Source organism: Oncorhynchus tshawytscha, linkage group LG11 (genome assembly GCF_018296145.1).
Source record: "Oncorhynchus tshawytscha isolate Ot180627B linkage group LG11, Otsh_v2.0, whole genome shotgun sequence".
Taxonomy (NCBI): domain Eukaryota; kingdom Metazoa; phylum Chordata; class Actinopteri; order Salmoniformes; family Salmonidae; genus Oncorhynchus; species Oncorhynchus tshawytscha.
This window is the reverse complement of record NC_056439.1, coordinates 1,786,374-1,814,274: the sequence shown is the minus strand read 5'-3', so window position 1 is coordinate 1,814,274 and position 27,901 is coordinate 1,786,374. Positions and strand designations below refer to the sequence as shown.

The 27,901-nt window shown below is 42.8% G+C and overlaps 2 protein-coding genes and 1 long non-coding RNA gene across 8 annotated transcripts in view; 2 read left to right on the top strand and 1 right to left on the bottom strand.

Annotated features, from left to right (window-relative positions):
• The window catches only part of LOC112237328 (lipopolysaccharide-responsive and beige-like anchor protein), a 338,807-nt gene extending 314,390 nt beyond the window's left edge, over window positions 1–24,417 (top strand). For all 3 annotated transcript variants that reach the window (XM_042329672.1, XM_042329673.1, XM_042329670.1), the window contains 5 exons: window positions 3,342–3,509; window positions 14,632–14,733; window positions 15,003–15,199; window positions 21,550–21,701; window positions 23,019–24,417. In XM_042329672.1, the coding sequence (XP_042185606.1) occupies window positions 3,342–3,509; window positions 14,632–14,733; window positions 15,003–15,199; window positions 21,550–21,701; window positions 23,019–23,109 (710 nt within the window). In that variant the 3' untranslated portion in view covers window positions 23,110–24,417. The remainder of the gene's footprint in view (window positions 1–3,341; window positions 3,510–14,631; window positions 14,734–15,002; window positions 15,200–21,549; window positions 21,702–23,018) is intronic.
• On the top strand, window positions 8,109–13,697 carry LOC121847705. The gene is made up of 3 exons (XR_006084514.1): window positions 8,109–9,166; window positions 9,474–9,730; window positions 11,760–13,697. It is a non-coding gene; the product is annotated as an uncharacterized LOC121847705 (long non-coding RNA).
• A 775-nt stretch (window positions 24,418–25,192) lies between the features above and the next one.
• The window catches only part of LOC112261290 (serine/threonine-protein kinase DCLK2-like), a 79,347-nt gene continuing 76,638 nt past the window's right edge, over window positions 25,193–27,901 (bottom strand). For 2 of the 4 annotated variants that reach the window (XM_042329675.1, XM_042329676.1), the window contains exon 17: window positions 25,193–27,634. In XM_042329675.1, coding sequence (XP_042185609.1) covers window positions 26,915–27,634 — 720 coding nt within the window. In that variant the 3' untranslated portion in view covers window positions 25,193–26,914. The remainder of the gene's footprint in view (window positions 27,635–27,901) is intronic. The other 2 variants (XM_042329677.1, XR_006084513.1) reach the window with 2 other exon arrangements.

Below are 27,901 nucleotides of genomic sequence, written 5' to 3'. Positions count from 1 at the left end.
ATCCCGGCTCCGTCTCTATATATCCCGGCTCCAGTCTCTATATATCCCGGCTCCGTCTCTATATATCCCGGCTCCGTCTCTATATATCCCAGCTCCCGTCTCTATATATCCCGGCTCCGTCTCTGTATATCCCGGCTCAGTCTCTATGTATCGGCCCGTCTCTATATATCCCTCTCCGTCTCTATGTATCCCGGCTCCGTCTCTATATATCCCGGCTCCGTCTCTATATATCCCGGCTCCGTCTCTATATAGTCTCTATGTATCCCGGCTCCGTCTCTATATATCCCGGCTCCGTCTCTATATATCCCGGCTCCGTCTCTATATATCCCGGCTCCGTCTCTATATATCCCGGCTCCGTCTCTATATATCCCGGCTCCGTCTCTATATATCCCGGCTCCGTCTCTATGTATCCCAGCTCCGTCTCTATATATCCCGGCTCAGTCTCTATGTATCCCGGCTCCGTCTCTATGTATTCTATATATCCCGGCTCCGTCTCTATGTATCCCGGCTCCGTCTCTATATATCCCGGCTCCGTCTCTATATATTCTATATATCCCGGCTCCGTCTCTTCTATGTATTCTATATATCCCGGCTCCGTCTCTATATATCCCGGCTCCGTCTCTATATATTCTATATATCCCGGCTCCGTCTCTATATATTCTATATATCCCGGCTCCGTCTCTGTATATTCTATATATCCCAGCTCCGTCTCTATATATTCTATATATCCCAGCTCCGTCTCTATATATTCTATATATCCCAGCTCCGTCTCTATATATTCTATATATCCCGGCTCCGTCTCTATGTTATATATCCGGCTATCTCCGGCTCCGTCTCTATATATTCTATATATCCCGGCTCCGTCTCTATGTATTCTATATATCCCGGCTCCGTCTCTATATATCCCGGCTCCGTCTCTATGTATCCCAGCTCCGTCTCTATATATTCTATATATCCCGGCTCCGTCTCTATGTATTCTATATATCCCGGCTCCGTCTCTATATATTCTATATATCCCGGCTCCGTCTCTATGTATCCCGGCTCCGTCTCTATGTGTCCCGGCTCCGTCTCTATATATCCCGGCTCCGTCTCTATATATCCCGGCTCCATCTCTATATATCCCGGCTCCATCTCTATATATCCCAGCTCCGTCTCTATATATCCCAGCTCCGTCTCTATGTATCCCGGCTCCGTCTCTATATATCCCGGCTCCGTCTCTATATATCCCGGCTCAGTCTCTATGTATCCCGGCTCCGTCTCTATGTATCCCGGCTCCGTCTCTATATATCCCGGCTCCGTCTCTATGTATCCTATATATCCCGGCTCCGTCTCTATGTATCCCGGCTCCGTCTCTATGTATCCCGGCTCCGTCTCTATGTATCCCGGCTCCGTCTCTATATATCCCGGCTCCGTCTCTATATATCCCGGCTCCGTCTCTATGTATCCCGGCTCCGTCTCTATGTATCCCGGCTCCGTCTCTATATATCCCGGCTCCGTCTCTATATATCCCGGCTCCGTCTCTATATATCCCAGCTCCGTCTCTATATATCCCGGCTCAGTCCCTATTATCCCGGCTCCGTCTCTATATATCCCGGCTCCGTCTCTATATATCCCGGCTCCGTCTCTATATATCCCGGCTACATCTCTATATATTCTATATATCCCAGCTCCGTCTCTATATATCCCGGCTACATCTTTATATATTCTATATATCCCAGCTCCGTCTCTATATATCCTGGCTCAGTCTCTATGTATCCCGGCTCCGTCTCTATATATCCCGGCTCCGTCTCTATATATCCCGGCTACATCTCTATATATTCTATATATCCCAGCTCCGTCTCTATATATCCCGGCTCCATCTCTATCCCCCAGCTCTCATCTACAACCCCATTCAGAACCACTGGAGATCTACAAAAGGCCTGTGATTCAATTTTGAAAGGCAGAGGCTCTCTATCCCTCCATCTCCTGTAAAGGGGGGGGAGAGAGACCATTGTGTGTCTGTCTCAGGGGTGTGCGACCGGAACACAAACACGGTTTTAATCTTACACGCGTTCAACAGCTGCTGTCCTGCTCCCCGTAGCCCCCCAGGTTAAAGAATAGGATTGATTTGATACATTTACAACACATGATTTGGAAACAGCGGCACTCTCCTCCCTCCCCACCTTACTCATAGTGCCCTGTTGATTGAATGTAATCTGAAATTGAAGTGGGTGGGGGTGTATTTAAAGGGATAGTTTGCCCAAATTACATATTGGTGTCCTTACCCTGAAAGCAGTCTATGGACAAGGTATAACACCATTCCATACTTATGTTTTAGCATTTGTGCCACAAATACCATTCATCCATGGGACTGATATTAGCATTGTTTCGCCTCATGTTCAAATCATCTACAAGTGACTTTGTTGAGCTTCACAATCAATTTGAGATTTTTTTAGATACTTAAAACCTGTAACACCCACGTCACGTTACCCACATACCCACTTAGAATGAAGTCTTAGATTTGGCATAGTTCCTGCACTGTGCAGAAATGAATCCATAATTAGGAATCTATAATTATTTTCTAGTGTATATATGAACTGTCAGACATTTTTAATATTACATAGCTATGATGTCTTGGTTAACTGTGTCTGTAAGAAGCTGAGCCAGACTGCGCACGTGGACACACACACAATTATCCCTCTCTTTATCCAGATAAAAGGTCATTATGAAACTGACAGTGAAGCTGACACCCAGACAGAAATGCACCCTGGGTTACAGAATAGTGAAGTGTGTCTGCAATACTAGATAAATATTCACTGACTGACTGTAGAGGTCACAGTATGACGAGGGTACGGCCTGTTAGACAGCCGTGGTGCTGTTACTATGGGCCTGCAATCTGACAGCAATTACACACGTGCACACACAAACACCAAGAGAAAATATTTACACTCCTTTGAACATCAGTGTGAGGCTGTGAGCTCATCTGGAAGGTGTACAGTAGTTAAGACAGCAGGCACATGCAGGTATATTAATGTTTCAGAGAGTGTGTTTTTACTCCAGCAGACACATGCAGGTATATTAATGGTTCAGAGAGTGTGTTTTTTTGCTCAGCACATTTGTTTGCAAGTAGATGTTTTATATGATGGAATATTGAGACATTTATGTTAATGACAGTTTTATACATGTTATTTTAGAATGTTTGCCATTAGTGTTGCTGTAATACTACTGTAAATTGTGTAGCTTGCATGTCAAGTGCCAAATACAGTACATCAAGACAGTAAAATAAATTGCTACTGTATTTTAATATTTCACAACTAGAATAAAAATCAGGGCTGTGGCTCATATGGTGTGTGTGTTTCCAGGGAAGCTGACCCAGATAGTGTTTGGTCACCGTGACGTGGTGACGTGTCTGGCCAGGTCTGAGTCGTACATCGGAGGGGACTGCTACGTCCTATCAGGCTCCAGAGACGCCACGTTACTGCTCTGGTACTGGAACGGAAAACACAGCAGCATCGGAGAGAACCCCGGAAGTGAGTCCTTATGCTAGGGGGGGAAATCCTACAGTAACATGAAGAGTGAGTCTGCGTTTACACAGGCAGCCCAATTCAGATTTTTTTTTTCTCTTACTAATTGGTCTTTTGACCAATCAGATCAGCTCTTTTGCCAATAATTGGGAAAACAGTCAGAATAGGGCTGCCTGTGTAAAGTACCACACTGTAGCCCAGAACCCTCTCTCTCAGAGACAGGTCTGACTGTATTTACGGCCCCAGTCTGTTAAGTAACAACTAGTTTCATCTGACCACACGACGTCTCCTATACACAGATTGGATTTTAGGGAACTGACTGTGGTCAAGAAATGGGCTCTCTCTCTATAGTGTGTGTGTGTGTGTGTGTGTGTGTGTGTGAGAGAGAGTCTGAGGACCACTTAGAGACGGTAAATGTGACGTGGGGGTCGCTGGTCACATGAAAGCCCACCACCTTCCATCTGGTGCGGGGTTCGAGCAGTCATGAGAAGTGCAAAACGTTACCGTTGGGGGCCGCCCCTTACAGCCCTTACTCTTACCATGACATATGACACGGACCGTGATGATCAAAGGACCTAACACAGCACAGAGCAGTGAGAGTCACTGCCTCCATGGTACTAATTTGGCTGGCTTAGAGACCCTTACATCCCGTTAAGTGCTCTGCTACAAATGGACTGCAATTTATGACAAATTGTGATTTGGTTAATAAGACGCATCGGTTGTTGATCTGGAACACGGAATGTTAGATGACAGCGTGTCACTGACCTCATCTGGTGTTTTGGAGGTGGATGTCGCAGTCTTTCCCACCACGAGTGGAATTTACCAAGACGTGTTTCCAAAACTAAAATGAACCAAAAGTGTGGTACATGGCTCCGGGAAGGTGGGCATGTTGCTTAAGTTACAAAATACAGACTTTTGATTTTGGCTGCTATTTTACAGATTTGGCTGCTATTTTACAGATTTTGCTGCTATTTTACAGATTTTGGCTACTATTTTATAGATTTTGGCTGCTATTTTACAGATTTTGGCTGCTATTTTACAGATTTGGCTGCTATTTTACAGATTTGGCTGCTATTTTACAGATTTGGCTGCTATTTTACAGATTTTGGCTGCTATTTTACAGATTTTAGCTGCTATTTTACAGATTTGGCTGCTATTTACAGATTTTGGCTGCTATTTTACAGATTTTGCTGCTATTTTACAGATTTGGCTGCTATGTTACAGATTTGGCTCCTATTTCCTAGATTTTGGCTGCTATTTTACAGATTTTGCCTGCTTTTTTACAGATTTTGCCTGCTATTTTACAGATTTCGCCTGCTATTTTACAGATTTTGCCTGCTATATTACAGATTTTGGCTAATATTTTACCGATTTTGGCTGCTAGTTTACAGATTTTGGCTGCTATGTTACAGATTTGGATCCTATTTCATAGATTTTGGCTGCTATTTTACAGATTTTGGCTGCTATTTTACAGATTTTGGCTGCTATTTTACAGATTTTGGCTGCTATTTACAGATTTTGGCTGCTATTTTACAGATTTGGCTGCTATTTACAGATTTGGCTGCTATTTTACAGATTTGGCTGCTATTTTACAGATTTTGGCTGCTATTTTACAGATTTTGGCTGCTATTTTACAGATTTTGGCTGCTACTTTACAGATCTGGCTGCTACTTTACAGATCTGGCTGCTACTTTACAGATTTTGGCTGCTATTTTACAGATTTTGGCTGCTATGTTACAGATTTGGCTGCTATTTTACAGATTTGGCTGCTATTTTACAGATTTTGGCTGCTATTTTACAGATCAGATTTGGCTGCTATTTTACAGATTTTGGCTGCTATGTTACAGATTTTGGATCCTATTTCATAGATTTTGGCTGCTATTTTACAGATTTTGGCTGCTATTTTACAGATTTGGCTGCTATTTGGTGATTTAGCAGTCGAGGTATTCCTTGTTTCCGAGGTGTAAATTACCATTGGGCCGCATATTCGGTTAATTCTAAATTATATAAATAATTAGATGTATAATATATTACCATATGAGGTTATTACTTCACACATGGATGATTGCATCACTCTGAGGACAATCAGTAGAAATGTACATTTCATTATTAAAACATGCATACTGTGGGCTGTGTTAATTTTTACCAAATAGATCAAACAAGAAAAGATGATTACATTCTACATACATTAAATGATGTGTGTTCCTTATGAATCCCCAATTCCACATTGGCTACGCATGACTTTAAGTTTGGCAGATTTGATTGAATGGGGCAGTTGGTATAGGTCTAGGGTATCTGTGTCGATATATACGTTGTTCTTCTCCTGCCTCCGGCAGTGCCAGTTTGCATGGTGTACAGTCGAGTAGTGAATCTAGCGTGTGTGTTTGTATAAAGTGTGTGTACAGGGCCTTCAGAAAGTATTCATACCCATTGACTTATTCCACCTTTTGTTGTGTTACAGCCTGAATTAGAAATTGTTTAAATAGATCTATTCTTCTCTTGCCCATCTACACTCAATACCCCAAAATGACAAATAGAAAACACGTTTTTAGAAATGTTACCAAAGTTATTGAAAATGAAATACAGAAATATTTCATTTACATAAGTATTCACACCCCTGAGTCAATACTTTGTAGAAGCTGTCTTTCTGCGTACGTCTCTAAGAGCTTTCCACACCTGGATTGTACAACACTTGCCCATTTATTATTTTCTAAATTCTTCAAGCTCTTGTCAAGTTGGTTGTTGATCATTGCTAGACAACCATTTTCAGGTCTTGCCATAGATTTTCAAGTAGATATAAGTCAAAACTGTATCTCGGCCACTCAAGAACATTCAATGTCGTCTTGGTAAGCAACTCCAGTGTATATTTGGACTTGTGTTTTAGGTTGTTGTCCTGCTGAAAGGTGAATTCATCTCCCAGTGTCTGGTGGAAAGCAGACAACCAGGTTTTTCTCTAGGATTTTGCCTGTGCTTAGCTCCATTACGTTTATTTTTTATCCTGAAAAACTCCCCAGTCCTTAACGATTACAAGCATACCCATAACATGATGCAGCCACTAATATGCTGGAAAATATGGAGAGTGGTACTCAGTAATATGTTTGGGGCAAATCCAATACAACACAACCTTTGTATTCAGGACAAGTTAATTGCTTTGTCACATTTTTTGCAGTATTACCTTAGTGACTTGTTGCAAACAGGATGGATATTTTGGAGAATTTGTATTCTGTACAGGCATCCTTATTTTCCCTCTGTCAATTAGGTAAATTAGTGTGGAGTAACTACAATGTTGTTGATCCATCCTCAGTTTTCTCCTATCACAGCTATTAAACTCTGTAACTGTTTTAAAGTCACCATTGGCCTCATGGTGAAATCCCTGAGCTGTTTCCTTCCTCTCTGGCATCTGAGTTAGGAAGGACACCTGTATCTTTGTAGTGACTGGGTGTATTGATACACAAGTGTAACTTCACCATGCTCGAATGGATATTCAATGTATTTTTAATTTATCTACCAATAGTAGGTGCCCTTATTTGCGAGGCATTGGAAAACCTTCCTGGTCTTTGTGGTTGAATCTGTGTTTGAAATATACTGCTCGACTGGGGGACCTTACAGATATTGTATGTGTGGGGAACAGAGATAATGTAGTCATTTAAAAATCATGTTAAACACTAAGTCCATGCAACTTATTGTGACTTTTTAAGCATTTCTACTACTGAACTAATTTAGGCTTGCCATAACAATAGGGCTTGAATACTTATTGACTCAAGACATTTCAGCTTTTTATTTGTAAAAATGTTTATAAACATAATTCCACTTTGACATCATGGGATATTGTGTGTTGACCTGTGACACATTTGTTAAAATTTGATAAAACATTTTATTCAATCTGTAACTCAACAAAATGTGGAAAAAGTCAAGCAGTGTAAATACATTTCTGAAGGCTCTGTATCTGTATATGTGCATCTGTTATTCTTCGGCCTGAGCCAGCCTGCGTTGTGTACAGGGTAGTTTGTGTGAATCAAGTGTGTCTCTGTCTTTCTCTGCCGGTCTCTGTCTCGGTCTCTGAGTGTGTGTGCATCTGTTATTCTCCAGCCTGCCAGATTCTGCATGGTGCAGCAGTGAGTCTTAGCAGCAGTACTTTAATCAGTCCGGCCCACCACCACAATATGATGCTCCATTGCTCTAGGGTCTGCTAACCATAGGGCACGAACGAACACACACACACACACACACACACCCACAATCTACACAATCAGTGCCTGATCCGTACGCTCTTCTCTGTGAGTGAGTGAAGAGCAGTAGAGGGCATGCACAGTGGGATGGGATTCTGCAGACTATACTGACCTCTGGTGGCTCAACGGTAGAACACACAGGTTTATGGGTCCCCCCACAATTTAAACCATTACGTTTTAATAAAGATACATTTAGGAAGTAGCCTATAGATAATCATTCAGTGAACCACAGCTGAAATATATTTTTATATATATTTTTTCTCTCTAAACATTACACACACACACACACACACCTAGGTAAATGATACCCTTCTCAGTACACAAACACACACACATTTATCTTTGCCCAGGTAAATGATAACCTTCTCAGTACACACACACACACACACACACACACACACACACACACACACACACACACACACACACAAAATCAAGATTTTGTTTTTTTACAGCCTGAATTCAAAATATCTTTCCCCAGGCAAATGATACCCTTCCCAGTACACACACACATCTTTCCCCAGGCAAATGATACCCTTCCTAGTACACACACACATCTTTCCCCAGGTAAATGATACCCTTCTCAGTACACACGCACACACATTTCTCTTTCCCCAGGTAAATGATACCCTTCTCAGTACACACACTCACACATTTCTCTTTCCCCAGGTAAGTGATACTCTTTTCAGTCTACACACACACGTACGTTAGCAGTGTTGGTTTTATGTATTATATTGTAATCAGATGTCTGCCTAATGCAAACCAAATGGTGGTGAGCAGCTCAAAAGGTTAAACGATACATCAATATATCAGTTTTATTGATCTTCCACGGGCAAAATCCGACATCACGCTTTAATCCTCGCCGTTGTAGGGCATAAATCAGAGTTTCTGACGTTTAGGGTGTTTGACAGTTAACTTAATGAAATCTATACATGGAGAGATCATGACCTGTTGGTCTGGTGTGGCCACAGTGTCAGCATGGTGGAACGTAGTTGGAAAGTCGTCAGGGTGCCTGCCTGGGCCTTTAAAAGCCGTTAAAATACTTCACTGAAATTAACTTAAAGGGGTTGTCCATCATACCAGGAGCCGTTTTACTTTACAGGGGAGGTCAGTGGAGGTACAGAACGTTCTGCCTTTACCGTGTTTAGGGTTACTACCCACCAAGCTGAAGGCAGTTAGTGTATCGGAGGAGTCTGCACTAATGATAGATTTACACACTTGTGTTTTTACTCCAGAAAGATTTTACTCCAGCAGACACATCAACAACTAGGTATATTAATGGTTCAGAGAGTGTGTTTTTACTCCAGCAGACACATGCAACAACTAGGTATATTAATGGTTCAGAGAGTGTGTTTTTACTCCAGCAGACACATGCAACAACTAGGTATATTAATGGTTCAGAGAGTGTGTTTTTACTCCAGCAGACACATGCAGGTATATTAATGTTTCAGAGAGTATGTTTTTACTCCAGTAGACACATGCAGGTATATTAATGTTTCAGAGAGTGTGTTTTTACTCCAGCAGACACATGCAGGTATATTAATGGTTCAGAGAGTGTGTTTTTACTCCAGTAGACACATGCAGGTATATTAATGTTTCAGAGAGTGTGTTTTTACTCCAGCAGACACATGCAGGTATATTAATGTTTCAGAGAGTGTGTTTTTACTCCAGCAGACACATGCAGGTATATTAATGTTTCAGAGAGTGTGTTTTTACTCCAGTAGACACATGCAACAACTAGGTATATTAATGTTTCAGAGAGTGTGTTTTTACTCCAGCAGACACATGCAGGTATATTAATGGTTCAGAGAGTGTGTTTTTACTCCAGCAGACACATGCAGGTATATTAATGTTTCAGAGAGTGTGTTTTTACTCCAGAAGACACATGCAACAACTAGGTATATTAATGTTTCAGAGAGTGTGTTTTTACTCCAGAAGACACATGCAGGTATATTAATGGTTCAGAGAGTGTGTTTTTACTCCAGCAGACACATGCAGGTATATTAATGGTTCAGAGAGTGTGTTTTTACTCCAGCAGACACATCAACAACTAGGTATATTAATGGTTCAGAGAGTGTGTTTTTACTCCAGCAGACACATCAACAACTAGGTATATTAATGTTTCAGAGAGTGTGTTTTTACTCCAGCAGACACATGCAACAACTAGGTATATTAATGTTTCAGAGAGTGTGTTTTTACTCCAGCAGACATATGCAGGTATACAGTGTGGCAAAAAGTATTTAGTCAGCCACCAATTGTGCAAGTTCTCCCACTTAAAAAGATGAGAGAGGCCTGTAATTTTCATCATAGGTACACTTCAACTATGACAGACAAAATAAGTGTTTTCTTTTTCTCCAGAAAATCACATTGTAGGATTTTTAATGAATTTATTTGCAAATTATGGTGGAAAATAAGTATTTGGTCAATAACAAAAGTTTATCTCAATACTTTGTTTTATACCCTTTGTTGGCAATGACAGAGGTCAAACGTTTTCTGTAAGTCTTCACAAGGTTTTCACACACTGTTGCTGGTATTTTGGCCCATTCCTCCATACAGATCTCCTCTAGAGCAGTGATGTTTTGGGGCTGTTGCTGGGCAACGCAGACTTTCAACTCCCTCCAAAGATTTTCTATGGGGTTGAGATCTGGAGACTGGCTAGGCCACTCCAGGACCTTGAAATGCTTCTTACGAAGCCACTCCTTCTTTGCCCGGGCGGTGTGTTTGGGATCATTGTCATGCTGAAAGACCCAGCCACGTTTCATCTTCAATGCCCTTGCTGATGGAATGAGGTTTTCACTCAAAATCTCATGATACATGGCCCCATTCATTCTTTCCTTTACACGGATCAGTCGTCCTGGTCCCTTTACAGAAAAACAGCCCCAAAGCATGATTTTTCCACCCCAATGCTTCACAGTAGGTATGGTGTTCTTTGGATGCAACTCAGCATTCTTTGTCCTCCAAATACGACGAGTTGAGTTTTTACCAAAAAGTAATATTTTGGTTTCATCTGACCATATGACATTCTCCCAATCTTCTTCGGAATCATCCAAATGCTCTCTAGCAAACTTCAGACGGGCCTGGACATGTACTGCCTGAAGCAGGGGGACACGTCTGGCACTGCAGGATTTGAGTCCCTGGCGGTGTAGTGTGTTACTGATGGTAGGCTTTGTTACTTTGGTCCCAGCTCTCTGCAGGTCATTCACTAGGTCCCCCCCGTGTGGTTCTGGGATTTTTGCTCACCGTTCTTGTGATCATTTTGACCCCATGGGGTGAGATCTTGCGTGGAGCCCCAGATCGAGGGAGATTATCAGTGGTCTTGTATGTTTTCCATTTCCTAATAATTGCTCCCACAGTTGATTTCTTCAAACCAAGCTGCTTACCTATTGCAGATTCAGTCTTCCCAGCCTGATGCAGGTCTACAATTTTGTTTCTGGTGTCCTTTGACAGCTCTTTGGTCTTGGCCATAGTGGAGTTTGGAGTGTGACTGTTTGAGGTTGTGGACAGGTGTCTTTTATACTGATAACAAGTTCAAACAGGTGCCATTAATACAGGTAACGAGTGGAGGACAGAGGAGCCTCTTAAAGATGATGTTACAGGTCTGTGAGAGACAGAAATCTTGCTTGTTTGTAGGTGACCAAATACTTATTTTCCACCATAATTTGCAAATAAATTCATTAAAAATCCTACAATGTGATTTTCTGGATTTTTTTTCTCATTTTGTCTGTCATAGTTGAAGTGTACCTATGATGAAAATTACAGGCCTCTCTCATCTTTTTAAGTGGGAGAACTTGTACAATTGGTGGCTGACTAAATATTTTTTTGCCCCACTGTATTAATGTTTCAGAGAGTGTGTTTTTACTCCAGCAGACACATGCAGGTATATTAATGTTTCAGAGAGTGTGTTTTTACTCCAGTAGACACATGCAGGTATATTAATGTTTCAGAGAGTGTGTTTTTGCTCCTTCAGACAAATTAATGTATATTAATGGTTCAGAGAGTGTGTTTTTACTCCTTCAGACACATGCAGGTATATTAATGGTTCAGAGAGTGTGTTTTTACTCCAGCAGACACATGCAGGTATATTAATGTTTCAGAGAGTGTGTTTTTACTCCAGCAGACACATGCAGGTATATTAATGTTTCAGAGAGTGTGTTTTTACTCCAGTAGACACATGCAACAACTAGGTATATTAATGGTTCAGAGTGTGTTTTTGCTCCTTCAGACAAATGAAGGTATATTAATGGTTCAGAGAGTGTGTTTTTACTCCAGCAGACACATGCAGGTATATTAATGTTTCAGAGAGTGTGTTTTTACTCCAGCAGACACATCAACAACTAGGTATATTAATGGTTCAGAGAGTGTGTTTTTACTCCAGCAGAGACATGCAACAACTAGGTATATTAATGGTTCAGAGAGTGTGTTTTTACTCCAGCAGACACATGCAACAACTAGGTATATTAATGGTTCAGAGAGTGTGTTTTTACTCCAGCAGACACATGCAGGTATATTAATGGTTCAGAGAGTGTGTTTTTACTCCAGCAGACACATGCAGGTATATTAATGGTTCAGAGAGTGTGTTTTTACTCCAGCAGACACATGCAGGTATATTAATGTTTCAGAGAGTGTGTTTTTACTCCAGCAGACACATGCAGGTATATTAATGGTTCAGAGACTGTGTTTTTACTCCAGCAGACACATGCAGGTATATTAATGTTTCAGAGAGTGTGTTTTTACTCCAGCAGACACATGCAGGTATATTAATGTTTCAGAGAGTGTGTTTTTACTCCAGCAGACACATGCAGGTATATTAATGTTTCAGAGAGTGTGTTTTTACTCCAGCAGACACATGCAGGTATATTCATGTTTCAGAGAGTGTGTTTTTACTCCAGCAGACACATGCAGGTATATTAATGGTTCAGAGAGTGTGTTTTTACTCCAGCAGACACATGCAGGTATATTATTGGTTCAGAGAGTGTGTTTTTACTCCAGCAGACACATGCAGGTATATTAATGGTTCAGAGAGTGTGTTTTTTTGCTCAGCACATTTGTTTGCAAGTAGATGTTTTATATGATGGAATATTGAGACTTTTATGTTAATGACAGTTTTATACATGTTATTTTAGAATGTTTACTATTGGTGTTGTTGGTAGCACTTAATATGCTGTAATACTACTGTAAATTGTTTTGCTTGTATGTCAAGTGAGTCAGTCATTTATGTATATTGAGTTAAACTTAACCAAAGTCTAATTCAATTGCGGCGTGAAGTTGTTGTTAAATGTGTGTTGTTAAATGTGCAGTCAAAATACTCAAATTTATACCAACGCTCGTTGGTTTGCACAATGGCTATATAGTGGGAAAAGGGCTAGTGAACATAGTCAGCTATCTCCTAGGTATGTTCTCTATAACATCAATGGTGAACATAGTCAGCTATCTCCTAGGTATGTTCTCTACAACATCAATGGTGAACATAGTCAGCTATCTCCTAGGTATGTTCTCTCCAACATCACTCCTCAGAACGTGCTGTTCCAATCCTCAAGGCTCAGCAAAGTAACAGCATATTCTATAGGTGGCTCCCATGTAAAACAATTTGGTATTTAACAACCATGTCCATTCTAGCTTTTCCATTTCTATGACTTCCTTCTTGAAGCGCTGTCTGTCGGTCTGTCTCCTGCTGTAGTTGAACTTGACCCCGTCCTCTCCTCTGTTTGAGAAGACCCAGGGCACCGTGCGAGACGTGGCGTTGAGACGCCCTCTGTCTGATAGTGACCTCCTAATGAACTGCAGTGTGGGACTGACTGTGGTACAGTGCTTTAGCAGCTTTACTATGACCTCTGACCTCTCACCCCACATCAAAGGGAGCAGGGGTCAGGTGGGACCCCCTGTTAAACACCAATATTATCAGTGCAGCAACCTGGCTCCTGTAAAGCACCACAAAGTGGCAGGCAGACTTTACCATCCCTCAGAGAGAGGGAGGGAGGCAGGAAGGGATAGAGGGAGGGTGAGGGGGGGGGGTGGTAAGGTTTGATTCTTTCTTCTCTGTAGTGCCTGTCCGTTGGCTGTATTTACTTAACACGTTTCATCACTGACTGATGTAGTGGTCAACATTGTGGTATATCCAACACTGGGCAGTACCAGTATTAGCAGGACAGGTGTTGATTGGTTGGAGCTAACCCAGAGCAGAACTCTTGTTTGGGCTCTTGTCTCTGATGGCTCAGCCCAACGCACGTGAATGATGGGCTGTTCTTTTTGGCACTTCTTTCTCCTCATCTCCTAAAGGACGGTGTCAGAGCCCAGTCTCTTGTCTGGAGGCAACTGGAGTTGGTTAGGTTCTTCTGGGGGAGTACAGTGTATTAAAGGAAGAGGGAGACTGTTAGTGGCAAGTGTTGGAGAGAGAGAGTGGAGATGGTATCACTTGAGTCCTGTCTGTTTGCTGAGAGGGGTGGGGGTGAGTTGGGAGTGTGTCTGGTCTGGGTCTCTGATGAAGAATAATTATTCTAGAATAAATGGCAGCTACTATGCTCTAGTTCCAGTGACGGTCGGAGTACACCACATAGCCACCCACTCTTAAATAAGGACCAATTCTCACAACCACCCACACCCAGTGGCTAAAACCACTGTCATGATGAGAGCTCATCAGAATCACTCTGCCCCGTCGCATTAGCCGGAGCACATACTCTGACAACATGTTGGCATTCATTTCTGAATTTTCATTTCTGTGTGGTGAAATGCATGACCATAAAGTGGGTCTTCCACTTTGAATATACCAAGCATCACATTCTGAGGCATTATGATTTATAGGAAAATGGTTGTGTGGATTTACCGCCCTCTAGTGGCTATAAAATGAACATCCCCACACCTGATTTCCATTGGCTAGCGTGCGTTTGTGTGTTTTTCCCCAGCTGAGTTTGTGACGCCCAGAGCCATCCTGACGGGTCATGACTGTGAGGTGACCTGCGCCAGTGTGTGTGCCGAGCTGGGACTTGTCATCAGTGGCTGCAGAGGTGAGTATGTGTGTGGATGAAGCGAGGCCTCTTGCTATAGACTGGGTTCAAAGTGACTTAGATCTTGGTCATACTGACAATATGAATGTCAGAACAGTGAACACTTTCATACTGAACAACCTCATACGGTCAATGTAGACACGTCTGTAAGTCGCTTTGGATATAGAAGAAGAAATGACCATGTTATAATGTCATTATGATGAAAACCCTTGAGTGATTCATTGGAAATCAGTACCTGGTTAGTAACTTCTGTGTTCCTCCACTCACAGAGGGCCCGTGTCTGATCCATTCCATGAATGGGGACCTGCTGCGGACCCTGGAGGGCCCGGGGGGCTGCTCGCAGCCCCGTCTCATCCAGTCCTCTACAGAGGGCCACGCCGTAGTCTACTACGACAAGGGACACTTCTGCTTCTTCTCCATCAACGGAAAGCTGCTGGGACACATGGAGGTGGAGGAGAACATCAGGGTAAAGGAACCCACTGATATTGAGGGACAAAGTCATTTTATTAAGCTTCTAATGGTTTGAATGTTTTGTTGGAAAGCCTAGTGTACACACGTTTCAACCTTCATCAAGCCTCTCTCTGTCCTGTTCTGTTCTACTGGTCTAGGAAAGTTTCTGTGCTTCATCATGCCAGTGGTCTGCTCTCTGATTAAAGGCCAGCTCCGTGGTCTGAGGCCTGTCTGCCTCAGGGCATACACATCTACAAACCCCTCACGCACACACACATGTGCGCACACACACACTTCTAGCCTAGGAAGTAGCAGGTCAAAGGCTCTTTCCTTCCATTTCTCCTCCAACCTTTCCTCTCCTCCAGTCCAGACAAGTCTCTTTGATCCTGGGCTCCCGTGTCGAGTCCTATCAGGTCTTAGTGCTGGTTCAACATGGCAGGAGGGCGGACATTCTCCCAGTCCTAGCCCCATTAACAACCCTCAGGCACCACACGACACATTCCCACATTTCACATTTCCTGCCTCACGGCTACGGTGTCACAAAATGGCCGCCGCTCTTTGGCCAGTTTCCCGTTCCCCCTGTTTCCGATGGGCTTGGGAAATGTAACCCAGTCCCTCATAGGCACACCTGCTTCCCATTTGAGCCAGCCCCTGTCACAGAGTCACAGTCATAGCCACAGCCATAGCACCAGGATCTAGACTGATTACTGAGCTATATACATACATACACCCCCCCCCATTTGTTTCCAATAAGCAGACTGGATCAGAATTCATTGGCAGAGCTGGTATTGAGTTGGTGTTGATTGTACTGAAATCACATGCTGCTGAATAGGAAAGGTTATTAAATGGATGACCTTAGAAGTTTAGAAAGAGTTTCTACTGTAGTGTTTCATATTCTACTGAAGATTAGGTTGGTGAGATCCAGATCAGAGTATGTTCCAAATAGCTGTTATGAAGATTAGTTTTCCGATTTTGTCCACCACTATTTTGTTACCTACAACAGTTTTGCCAATAGTGTAGCTAGCCTCCTTTTCTCATAAATATAAACTGTTAGTCTTTATCTATCAGATCACAACGACTCTCTGATAGACAGTTAGTTGCTGTCTAATCCAACACAGTTGTAGGTTTTTCCAGGTCCCCGTAGTGTGCTCCCCAGCCCGTTCTTTTCATGTACATAAACCGCTAGCCATTCCTGGGCCGTTGTGCGTCTCTCCCCTGCTGGGCGTTGTAAATTCCTGCCACGTCAGACAGAATCAGGGCAGTCTTCACATCTCAGGGTAGCTCTGTGAGAGCAGCGCCCCCCCCGTCTCAGTATGAGGCCTGGACGGGGTGTTTAATGCACTGCACTAGACACCAGTATCAATCTTCAGCTAGTGCTGCGTCCCACCACACAGCAGGACTCCGGGATAAATAAATGTTTGTCCTGGCCCAAGGTGTCCCCTTACAGTAGTCTTGTCCCAGACTGTGTGTGTGTGTGTACATTTTTATGTGTGTGCACAAGTGCTTATGTGTGCATGCAGTGTGAATGTGACTGTGTGTGTGTGACTGGGCATGTTAATAACTGGAGCCTATATTTGTATTGGTATTTATTATGGATCCCCATTAGGTCCTGCCAGACAAATGAAGACAAAATTAAACAGTACATGTAACATTATTACACCACTACATATATGTGTGTAGAGTGAGTGTTCTGGCGTGTGTGTGTGTGTGTGTCTCCTCATAGTCCGCATTGTTCCATAAGGTATAGTTTTATGTTTGTTACAGCTTGCATGAGTTACTTGATGTGGAATAGAGTTCCATGTAGTCATGGCTCTGTGTAGTACTGTGTGTTTTCCTGAGTTCGTTTTGGACTTGGGGACTGTGAAGAGACCCCTGGTGGCATGTTTTGTGGAGTATGCATGGGTGTCTGAGCTCTGTGCTAGTCGTTTGAACATACAGCTCGGTGCTTTCAACATGTCAATACCTCTCACAAAGGAAAGTAGTGATGCAGTCAATCTTTCCTCTACTTTGAGCTGGGAGAGATTGACATGTCTCTGTGTACATTTTTATTTTATTTTATTTCACCTTTATTTAACCAGGTAGGCTAGTTGAGAACAAGTTCTCATTTGCAACTGCGACCTGGCCAAGATAAAGCATAGCAGTGTGAACAGACAACACAGAGTTACACATGGAGTAAACAATTAACAAGTCAATAACACAGTAGAAAAAAAAAGGGCCAGGCATGCTGCTCTATTCTGGGCCAACTGTAATGTGCCCATGTCCCTCTTTGTGTCACTTGCCTATATGACTGGGCAGTAGTCCAGGTGTGACAAAACTAGTGCCTGTAGAACTTTTGTTGATAGCGATGCCAAGAAGCAGAGCAACACTTTATTACAGATAGATCTCTCCCCATCTTAGCTACCACTGCATCAATATCTTTGGACCATGTCAGTTTACAATCCAGGGTTACACCAAGCAGTTTAGTCTCCTCAATTTTCTCAATTTCCACATGATTCATTACAAGATTTAGTTCAGGGTTTAGTGAATGATTTGTCCCAAATACCCATGTTTTTTTTTAAGTATTTAGGACTAGCTTATTACTTGCCACCCATTATAAACTGACTGCAGCTCTTTGTTAAATGCTGCAGTGATTTCACTTGCTGTAGTAGCTGATGTGTAGAATGTTGAGTCATCAGCATACATAGACACACAAGCTTTACTCAGAGCCAGTGCCAGGTAATTAGTAAAGATTATAACAAGTAAGGGGCCTAGACAGCTGCCCTGGGGAATGCCCAACTCCACCTGGATTATGTTGGAGAGGCTTCCATTAAAAAAAAACCCCTCTGTGTTAGACATATAACTCTCGATCCATGATATAGATGTAAAGCCACAGATTATGATGAATAATGTCAAAAACTGATGTCATTTATCCCATTTTGAATATGGCCCTAGTTGCGTTGGAGGGTAAAGAGAGTTGTAACTCTCAGCAACAACCTCTCTCCTGACTGGTTCTCTGATAGCAGATTCATCCAGCGTAGTTGAGTTGAGGCCATGCTGAATGGATTACAGTCTTAGCCCCACTAATATAACTCAGACAGTAAGTAACCATTCTAGCAGATTGTGTTCACTGTCACTGTTCTCCGTGTGCATGTAACTGCTAGAATGAACAGCACCATAAATTCAGCTTTTACCTTGAGCAGACGACACAGAATCCCACCTAAATCTTCACATTTCCCTTTGACCTCCCCAGAAAGCAGGAAATATGGGCATGTGGTTCTATAATAGTTCTCCCTGGCATCATTGCCAGGTTCTGAAGTCATCCTTCAGACACCTGAGTCACGTCGGCAATCTTGGCTCCTGTGGAGACGGCGGCCATCTTGTTTGGCCTCCCAGTCGCAGAGTGGCTGATTTTTATTATGTCCTGGATCAACCTCAAACCTGTGTCTGGCTGAGTCGTCTGCCAGGTCTCCAACCCCCCAGCAGCACACAGTGGGTCATGTACTAGGCCATAGAAGGCTACATCAACACCAGTAAGTACATCATCAGTGCCAGAGGCTGGATGGAGTAACACTGACTTCACACAGTCTACATGGAGGAACAATTAAAGGAGAGTAACTGTCAGGTTAGTTCACGCTTATGAATTGGGGTCATGAATCAGAACAAGTTCAGTTTGGGACTGCTGCCACTAGTTCTGTGAATGTAATGGGTCATTCCTGAAATACTGAGCCATTTTGGCAAACAATATCTTAACTACATTTTCCTTTATTGAGTTAATCCTAAATGATGTTGATCTAAATGTCTGTTCTCTTAATCAATAGTGTCAGATTAACTGACAAAAATTGCTATGGGGCTTTATATGGCAAGATAAAGGACGCTATTACACAGATATCAGACACACGGCAAACAAATCTAAACAGAATGACATCCCCAACCCCCCCAATCACCCCACAGCCATACTCCTTTCCCAGAATCCTTTCCCAGTCCTCTTGGATGGCGATCTAACAAAATGCTCTGGAAAGATTGATCCCTCAGTCTCGTTGCCAGTGAGTGAGTGTGTGTGCCTGAGTGAGTGTGTGGCTCGTGTGTATATGCGTGTGTGTGAGTCAGTGCATTAGTTCAGACTGCCAGGTCTTCTACTGTCAGCAGTGGTCCGTTCACTGGACATCTTCCCTGTGGCTCATAAGAAGAGGCCAAAGACTGACTGTCTGTCTGTACTGTATACCTGAAACCAGTTATCACTTCAAGTCTATTGGGAGCAGTCAGGCTAGCTAGAGTGACCTTTGGCTTATTGGGAAAACATTTCCCCCTGTTTTGAATGTGCAACGACTGGCTTTGTTAAACATTTTGATTGTTAAATGATCCATTATATTAGTTTTAGCGGTGGAATAAGCATCTAACTCAACTTTAGATTGTTAAATGATCCATTATATTAGTTTTAGTGGTGGAATAAGCATCTAACACAACTTTAGATTGACTTGAGTTGGTATCACAAAAGCAGCTAAACTGATTGCCAGGAATGTGACAAGTTGAGTTAAGTTCAAAATAAGTTGTGTTCATTTGAAAAATTAGACTATAAAATAAATGCAAATACTGAACTATGTTGTATGCTCAACTAAATGGGGAAATTATAGTATTTTATTTTTAAGTACTGAGCATGTGGCTCTGTAAGGGTTCTCTCTGGCATCTTGGCTCTGAAGTCTTCCTTCAGATACCTGAGTCTTGGCTCCTGTGACCATTTTGTTTGGCCTCCCAATCACAGTGGCAGATTTATTCTGTCTGGGAACAGCCTCCTACCTGTGTCTGGCTGAGTCGTCTGCCAGGTCTCCAACCCCCCAGCAGCACACAGTGGGTCATGTACTAGGCCATAGAAGGCTACATCAACACCAGTAAGTACATCATCAGTGCCAGAGGCTGGATGGAGTAACACTGACTTCACACAGTCTACATGGAGGAACAATTGAAAGAGAGTAACTGTGTGTGTGTGTGTGTGTGTGTGTGTGTGTGTGTGTGTGTGTGTGTGTGTGTGTGTGTGTGTGTGTGTGTGTGTGTGTGTGTGAGTCAGTGGATTAGAGGCCAAAGACTGTCTGTCTGCAACCGGTGATCAACTCCATTTTGGGAGCAGTCAGGCTAGCTAAAGTTATTTTTCTTATAGGGTAGACATTTCCCCGTTTTGAATGTGCAACGACTGTCTTTCTTAAATGTTTAGATTGTTAAATGATCCATTATATTAGTTTTAGTGGTGGTATAAGCATCTAACACAACTTTTGATTGACTTGAGTTGGTATCACAAAATAAGCTAAACTGATTGCCAGGAATGTGCCAATATGCGTTAAGTTCAAAACTAAGTTTTGTTCATTTCAAATATTTAGCATTTGAAATATACTCTGCCGGCTGCACCACATATGGCTTGGATGATGAATGTTTTTGTTTAATCTTCCATCCGGTAATTGCACTTCTCTTCTAATCTTTCTAAGCCAGTTGTGACTGAAATAGCTGCATCCCATCTAACATACAGTATGTTAATGTGAAACCGCTAATTAGACTAACTTACACTAGTTATTACTTACAACATTTCCTTGTCATCTCATCAGCGTTCGTTACCTCGTGATTGATGCCTACGACTGGCTTCAATTTCCAACTATATACTGAATGCATAAATATACCCCAACACAGAAGTTTAGTGTCGGGCCGTAGTGTATCCCCGTTTCCCTTGGGAACCCATTCAAGTGTAACACAGCCCATAAGTGCACAGGAAAACCAGATGAGCAGAATAAATCTCTCTCCACTGTGTCTGTGGGGAGCCGTGGCTTGTAGCACTTCAGGTGGATGGACTGCTGTTCAGTGCTGTGCTGCTCGCCACATGAATGTTGTGAAATATCTGATTGATGCTGTGCCTCTCTCGCTTGGTGCAGGAAGTGCTCACAGAGACTGTGATTGAAATAGCACACCATGAGGTAGGTGGTGAAGTCACTGGTGTCCTAGACTCGGTCACTAAATCGGACCACACCACAAAGCCTATACTGATAAAGCTTTGGTTGATTGTTATTAAGGAGTTGTTGTAGACACCTCTCTCTATTGGACAAATAGCAGACGCCAATATGGCGACAGGATTCCTCACTGGACAATAAGCCCATTTTCATTATGCTTTATGATAGTGGTCAGCTCTGGTGTGGTGTGAGGGAGTTACACATCCCATCCAAATCTCTGCATGTATTAGCGCCCTCCAGTGGTAGGTGCAATAGGTTACAGGTCATGACGTTGTCCACAGGAGGGTGCTGACAGCCTCGTTGACAATGCAATAGAACAGTAATACAGGAATGTTCCCAATTGTCTTGTACATAACTTCTCCTGTCAGTCAAAGTGGTGCTGTTTCTCCTCTCCCGTCAGGCCATGCTGCTGAGTCGGGACGGACAGTACCTGCTGACGGGGGGAGACGGGGGAGTTCTGTCTGTCTGGCAGGTTCACAACCTCAAACAGATGTTCACCTACCCTGGCTGTGACGCAGGCATCCGCTCCATGGCCATGTCCAATGACCAAAGGTAACATACACACCTGGACTCTGACGCTGTAATCTTCACTCACATAGGTGTTGTGTGGTATGAAGTTTTAACACATAGGAAGAAATAATGAAAATATGGACTAATGATTAATACCATCTTCAGATGGGGAAATAAAAAACCTTCCCAATCTAGAATGCACAGAATACCAAGATGAAGACCTTGGTGTTATTCACAGTATGATGACAGACTTACTGTATGGCCTTAGTAAAAGTACATCATGTATGAGCCTTAATAGTGACACCCCATCCCGTGAACGGGACTGTTGTCATCATCTGACACTAATTAGCATAACGCAATGGACATAAATATTACTAGAAAATATTCCTATTCATGAAAATCACAAGTGAAATATATTGAGACACAGCTTAGCCTTTTGTTAATCACCCTGTCATCTCAGATTTTCAAAATATGCTTTACAGCCAAAGCTAGACAAGCATTTGTGTACGTTTATCAATAGCCTAGCATAGCATTTTGTCCAGCTAGCAGCAGGTAACTTGGTCACGGAAATCAGAAAAGCAATCAAATTAAATCGTTTACCTTTGAGCTTCGGATGTTTTCACTCACGAGACTCCCAGCTAGATAGCAAATGTTCCTTTTTTCCAAAAATATTATTTTTGTAAGCGAAATAGCTCCGTTTGTTCTTCACGTTTGGCTGAGAAATCGCAGTCACGAAAACGGCGAAAGATATTCCAAATTAGCTCCATAATATCAACAGAAACATGGCAAACGTTGTTTATAATCAATCCTCAAGGTGATTTTCAAATATCTATTCGATAATATATCCATCGGGACAATTAGTTTTTCAGTAGGACCGATTGGAGTAATGGCTGCCTCTGTATTTTACACGAGAATCTCTCTGGGAGCATCAGGTGACCACTTGCGCAATGTAACCGCCTACGGGTATTCTTCAACATAAATGCGTAAAACTACGTCACAATGCTGTAGACACCTTCGGGAATACGAAGAAAGAGTAATCTGGTTGATAGCCCATTCACTGCTCAATAGGGACACATTGGAACGCAGCGCTTTCCAAACAAGAGGCACTTCCGGATTGGATTTTTCTCAGGCTTTCGCCTTCATCATCAGTTCTGTTATTCTCAGACAATATTTTTACAGTTTTGGAAACTTTAGAATGTTTCTATCCTAAGCTGTCAATTATATGCATATTCTAGCATCTTGTCCTGACAAAATATCCTGTTTACAACGGGAGCGTTTTTTTTCCAAAAATGAAAATACTGCCCCCTAGTCACAAAAGGTTCATTAACTCAACACTCCCTCTCGACTGTCCTCTCCTAGGTGCATCATAACCGGCATGGCGTCTGGTAGTATAGTCCTGTTCTACAACGACTTCAACAGGTGGCACCACGAGTACCAAACCAGATACTGAGGCAGGACCACACAACAACAATCCCTGAGAATCTGGTTAACGTGGGACCTACCTACTGCAATCCTGTCGTTCGATGTACTAAGGCACTACTCAATACATATTGATATCCTGAATGTATCTCAAGAGAAGAAAAACTGTCTGATTCTGTCGAAAGAAGCAAACTATTTTTTAAAAAAGGGCATTGCTATATTTTGTAGGGCATATCGAAAATTTCATATATCTTAGGGTGGGGTTATATACCTATGGTTACAAATCTATTTTTAGCTTGTTAAGAGTCTATTTTCATCTCGAGCAGAGGAAAATAAGGGTTCAAAGTGGAAGTAGGTAGAAAAGTATATTTGCATCTATTGTCTTAAAAATCCATATATTTGTGTACTTAGGGGTGAGTGATTATTTTCAATAGGTGTGAAACGTGGAGATATAATCATTCTTTTGGTCATTAATATCCTTTTTTTCATGCTCTTTTTGCTACTGTGTGGAAACAGGGAAATAAAATGTGAAGTTTGTGTGGTGATCGAGCAGGAAGTTCAGTAAGTCCTTTATGTGTTCATGACTTGAGGGAATATATTCTATTTAAACGTTTGTACCACACCTCTGTGGAAACGGACAGATCTTGCCTTCCTGTGCATGAGTTGTCCTGATGGTGGCGTACACTGCACAAAGACTTGTCACGTGTATCAGACAGTCATCATAGTAACAAGATGGCTACCGGTGTGATTAGTTTGTTTGTATCAAAGTGTTGTCATGACGATCATTAGCTTTATTATGTATTGTAACCATACTGATGAATAATATGTCTGTCATTAAAAACAAATATCATGGGCTACGTCCTAATTTTGTAAAATGGCGTCCCTTCATCTAATTTTCTTCATATTGCTTACTTATCACCTATCAGAACTTTACCTGAAGGAGACGGGACGAGGAAAGGAAGCCATTCCAAATGGCCGACGTAGCCATGATGTACTTCTTGTTAGCTTTACCTCCTCTCCTGATGCATTTGCAGTACTTAAGCATATACTGTATCATATTAGCGATCGACACAGTGCCCAAACCATGCTAGGATCATCAAAGTATCTCATCTTGGCAAAGAGTGGTGCAGCGAAATGTTTTGGTGCAGGGTTGGATGCGGTTCCTCCAATACAACGGTTGCTCATAAGGAGAAACATTGTGTTGGTTTGATCACGATTACAATGAAATGGCTACTACTGTATTTTCTATGTATCGCTCAATATTTTGGCAATCAATTTGGAATGAGTGTTTTTGACGCGTGATGAGTTCTGACAAATAAAATTGAATTTTTTAACTTGACATCTTGTCTTCAATTGAACTGTTATTTGAAGTTAGACTGGAATGTAGCCAGGGGTGGGGTTGCACTAACCACACTGCACTACTTCCTCACCTGGCTGCAGTCAAGGCCTAGGGAGGTAGGTTTAACCCAGAGAATGATAGAAGCCGTATTAGCATGGGTAGTATCATTGACGGCTTCCACCATTTCAATGTGGGTGGGAACTCCCATCGTCATTGGCTGATCCCTCCTAGTGACCCTGTTGGAGTCATGTCATCGGGCAGGATCAGCCAATTGCGAAAATTAAGAAAGCCTCAATGGGGCTGCCCATGCTGTCACAGACACAAAGATGAGTGCTATATCTCTATGGTTTTGTCTTAGGTTTATTCAAATTGAAAACTAGAAGGGTATAAACTTTTGCATAAAGACCGTTTAGATGGTGTGGAAATATATTGCGGAGTCTTCAGGACCTGCTTGCTGCTCTCAATGTGGTTAAGCCATCACTGAGACCTGCGGGGGGTTATGGGAGCCTGTGGGTCCCTAGCTTGGTTCCCCATGGGCTAGATCTGGTAACTGTTTCTATCCTGGTGATTGGCTCAGTAGGTCTGGAGCAAAACACGTCATCAAGTAGCGGTTTTCATTGGCAAATGGTTGGAATTAGGCCATGTTGTTGCTTCAGATATTGTCCACAGGAGGGCGCTGATGGTCTCAGTCACTACCTCAGTGAGTGGCTTATAATATCTGATTTCTACACATCTTTATCAACATGGTGCCAAAGAAATAAAAACATTTAAAAAACTGATTTGAATACTTTTTATTGCGTTTGAAGTTTTCCAATGTGCTCCTAATACATAATGATAAAGGAGTCACAGTGGCTAAATGTCTGTACAAACTAAAAGTGCTGGCCAAAGCTGACAGTGTTTATCCAGACTAAAACTGCAATAAAAAAAGCATTATGACGATGACAGTGTAGTTTGACTAAACATTACAGAACAGCTACTATACGTACAATAGTACCAGCTTGACGTGTGTGTGTGTGCGTGCGCAAGAGAGAGACCTGTTTTGTGGGGAGGCAGAGGGAGGAACATGGCATGCAACTAAAGCCCCTTGTAGTAGTGATGTGCATCGGAGCCATTATCAGTATCCGAAGGGTTAAACCCTAACCAACTGCAGTAGGCTAGGTAAGGAGATATGGGGTTGCATCCCAAATGGTACCCTATACCCCTACATAGTGCACTACTTTTAACCAATACCCTATGGGCCCTGCTCAAAAGTAGTGCACTATATAGGGAATAGGGTGCGATTTGGGACTTAAACATGGACTTTAAAACAAGTGCATTACCATTACAGACAAACACAACAGCAAAGTGGAACAGCCTCACATTATTATCCGGTAAATCTGGACTGATAAATGAGTATATGAGGGGATAGAGCTCCCAGTGTTTCCTGTCAGCTGGTTTCAGAAAAGGAATCTAACTACTGGGTCAGGTTCATTAGGGCACACAATGAAAAACGTTTTGCAACGGAGGGTGAAAATGAGCGTTTCTTACAGGACATGTCCAGGAAGTCCCTTTCTGATGAACATTTACATTTTAGTCATCTAGCAGACGCTCCTATCCAGAGCGACTTAGAGGATTAATTAGGGTTAAGTGACTTGCTCAAGAGCACATTGGCAGATTTGTCACCTAGTTGGCTGGGGGATTCGAACCAGTGCCCTTTCGGTTACTGGCCAAACGCTCTTAAACGCTAGGCTACCTGCCGCCCTGAACACACCCCTGATCTGGCAGCTATTTTGACAGGAACACCTCTCCTCATTGACACGTTCATCTTCTACTCTGTTGCGTTTCTCTTTTGGTGCTCAGCAGTTAAACACTACAGGCTCCATAGCAGACCAATGATAAACAGGCTTTACAGAGAAGAGAAGAAAACAAACTCAAACCTTCAACTTTCATTCGGATGCCTCGTGTCTGTCATACAATACTATACACATCTACAGTAGTAGTTTCTTACAACAGACGGCAAGCACGCCAAATAATACACTTCTACCCATAATCATCATGTGTGTGTCTACCAACCAACCACAGACAATAAATAAAACATGATCAGAAGTCATTCCAGAAAACCCCATCTGAAACCACACACACTAACTAGGCAGGCCTCACTCTATTTTCTCCATATATAAATACACACATACCGTATATACAAATCAACCAAAATATACAAAACACCCCAACTCCCCTCTTGGAGCGTGGATATGATGGGTTCTCTACAGAGATTGTACTGTAGGTTGTAGGAGCCATTTTGCTTGTTTTTTTTGCCATTTGCTGCTTGGGAGCCTAGGAATGATACAGCAGTGGACATCAGCTGTTATACTGTTACTGGGGATGGAGGTTCTATCTGTATCTAGCCCCCTACATGCGAATCATAGGTCTGGGGATACGGCGCGTGGAGGTAAGGGGGCTGGAAAGGTACAAATTAGACCATGGTCCAGCAGCCAGTCTTCTCATCCATCATTCTTTCTCACAGCTCTCTGGCAGTAGCAGCAGCTTCAACGTCAAGGCCCACCAGGGGTGATGGAGGGGTGGGAGAGGAGGGAGAGGAGCAGGTCAGGGGTGAGGGAGGGCTGGGAGAGGGAGAGGGGCAGGTAAAAAGAGAGGGAGGAGAGGAGGGAGAGAGAGGGGCAGGAGGAGAGGGGGAGGCTTTGCGTTTGGAAGGTGATGAGTTGGAGGGGCAAGTAATAGGCTTATACGAGGCAGGAGGGAAGGCACAGGCATGGAGCTTGGTTGGAGAGGAAAGAGCAGGGAACATTTGAAGTTTGGTAGGTGAAGAGGGAGAGGGCGGAGAAGGAGAGATGACAGGTTTAGTAGGTGAGGAAGGAGAGAGAGAGATAACAGGTTTGGTAGGTGAGGAAGGAGAGGGAGAGTTGTTGGGCCTGGTAGGGGAGGTAGGATAGATGGAGATGTTAGGCTTGGTAGGAGAGGAAGGAGAGACAGGGACAGAGGGAGAGATGGGAGGGGATACAGGCACATCAGTCTGAGGACTCTTGGGTTCCTCCTCTGGCAGGGCAGGCTTGGTGGGTACTGGCAGCTTGGAGTTGGGTGAGACTGGTGAGGCTTGCTTGACTGGCATGGCTGCAGGAGGGACTACTTTCTTCCCAGGCAGTGGTGGGGGCGGAGGTGGTGCTGTGGGCCTCTGGCTGCGACGAGTCAGCTGGATCCTCTTCTTATCTAGAGCTGTGTTCTGGTAGAGGTCAGGGGTGAGGGAAAGAAAGTCAGACTGACACTCACCTTCTGTACTGTAAAATACAACAGAACCAAACAAGTAGGGAGAGACAGAAATAAAGAACAGTGGGTCAATATATAATGGGAAGAGAAAACTGCCCCAAGATGACGTTCAACCTCACTGATCTCTGACAGTAAGGTCCATGGAGTAACATTTCTATATAATATTAAAAACAGTAGATAAAAAAAAAAATATATATATATATATATATGAACAGAAACAATC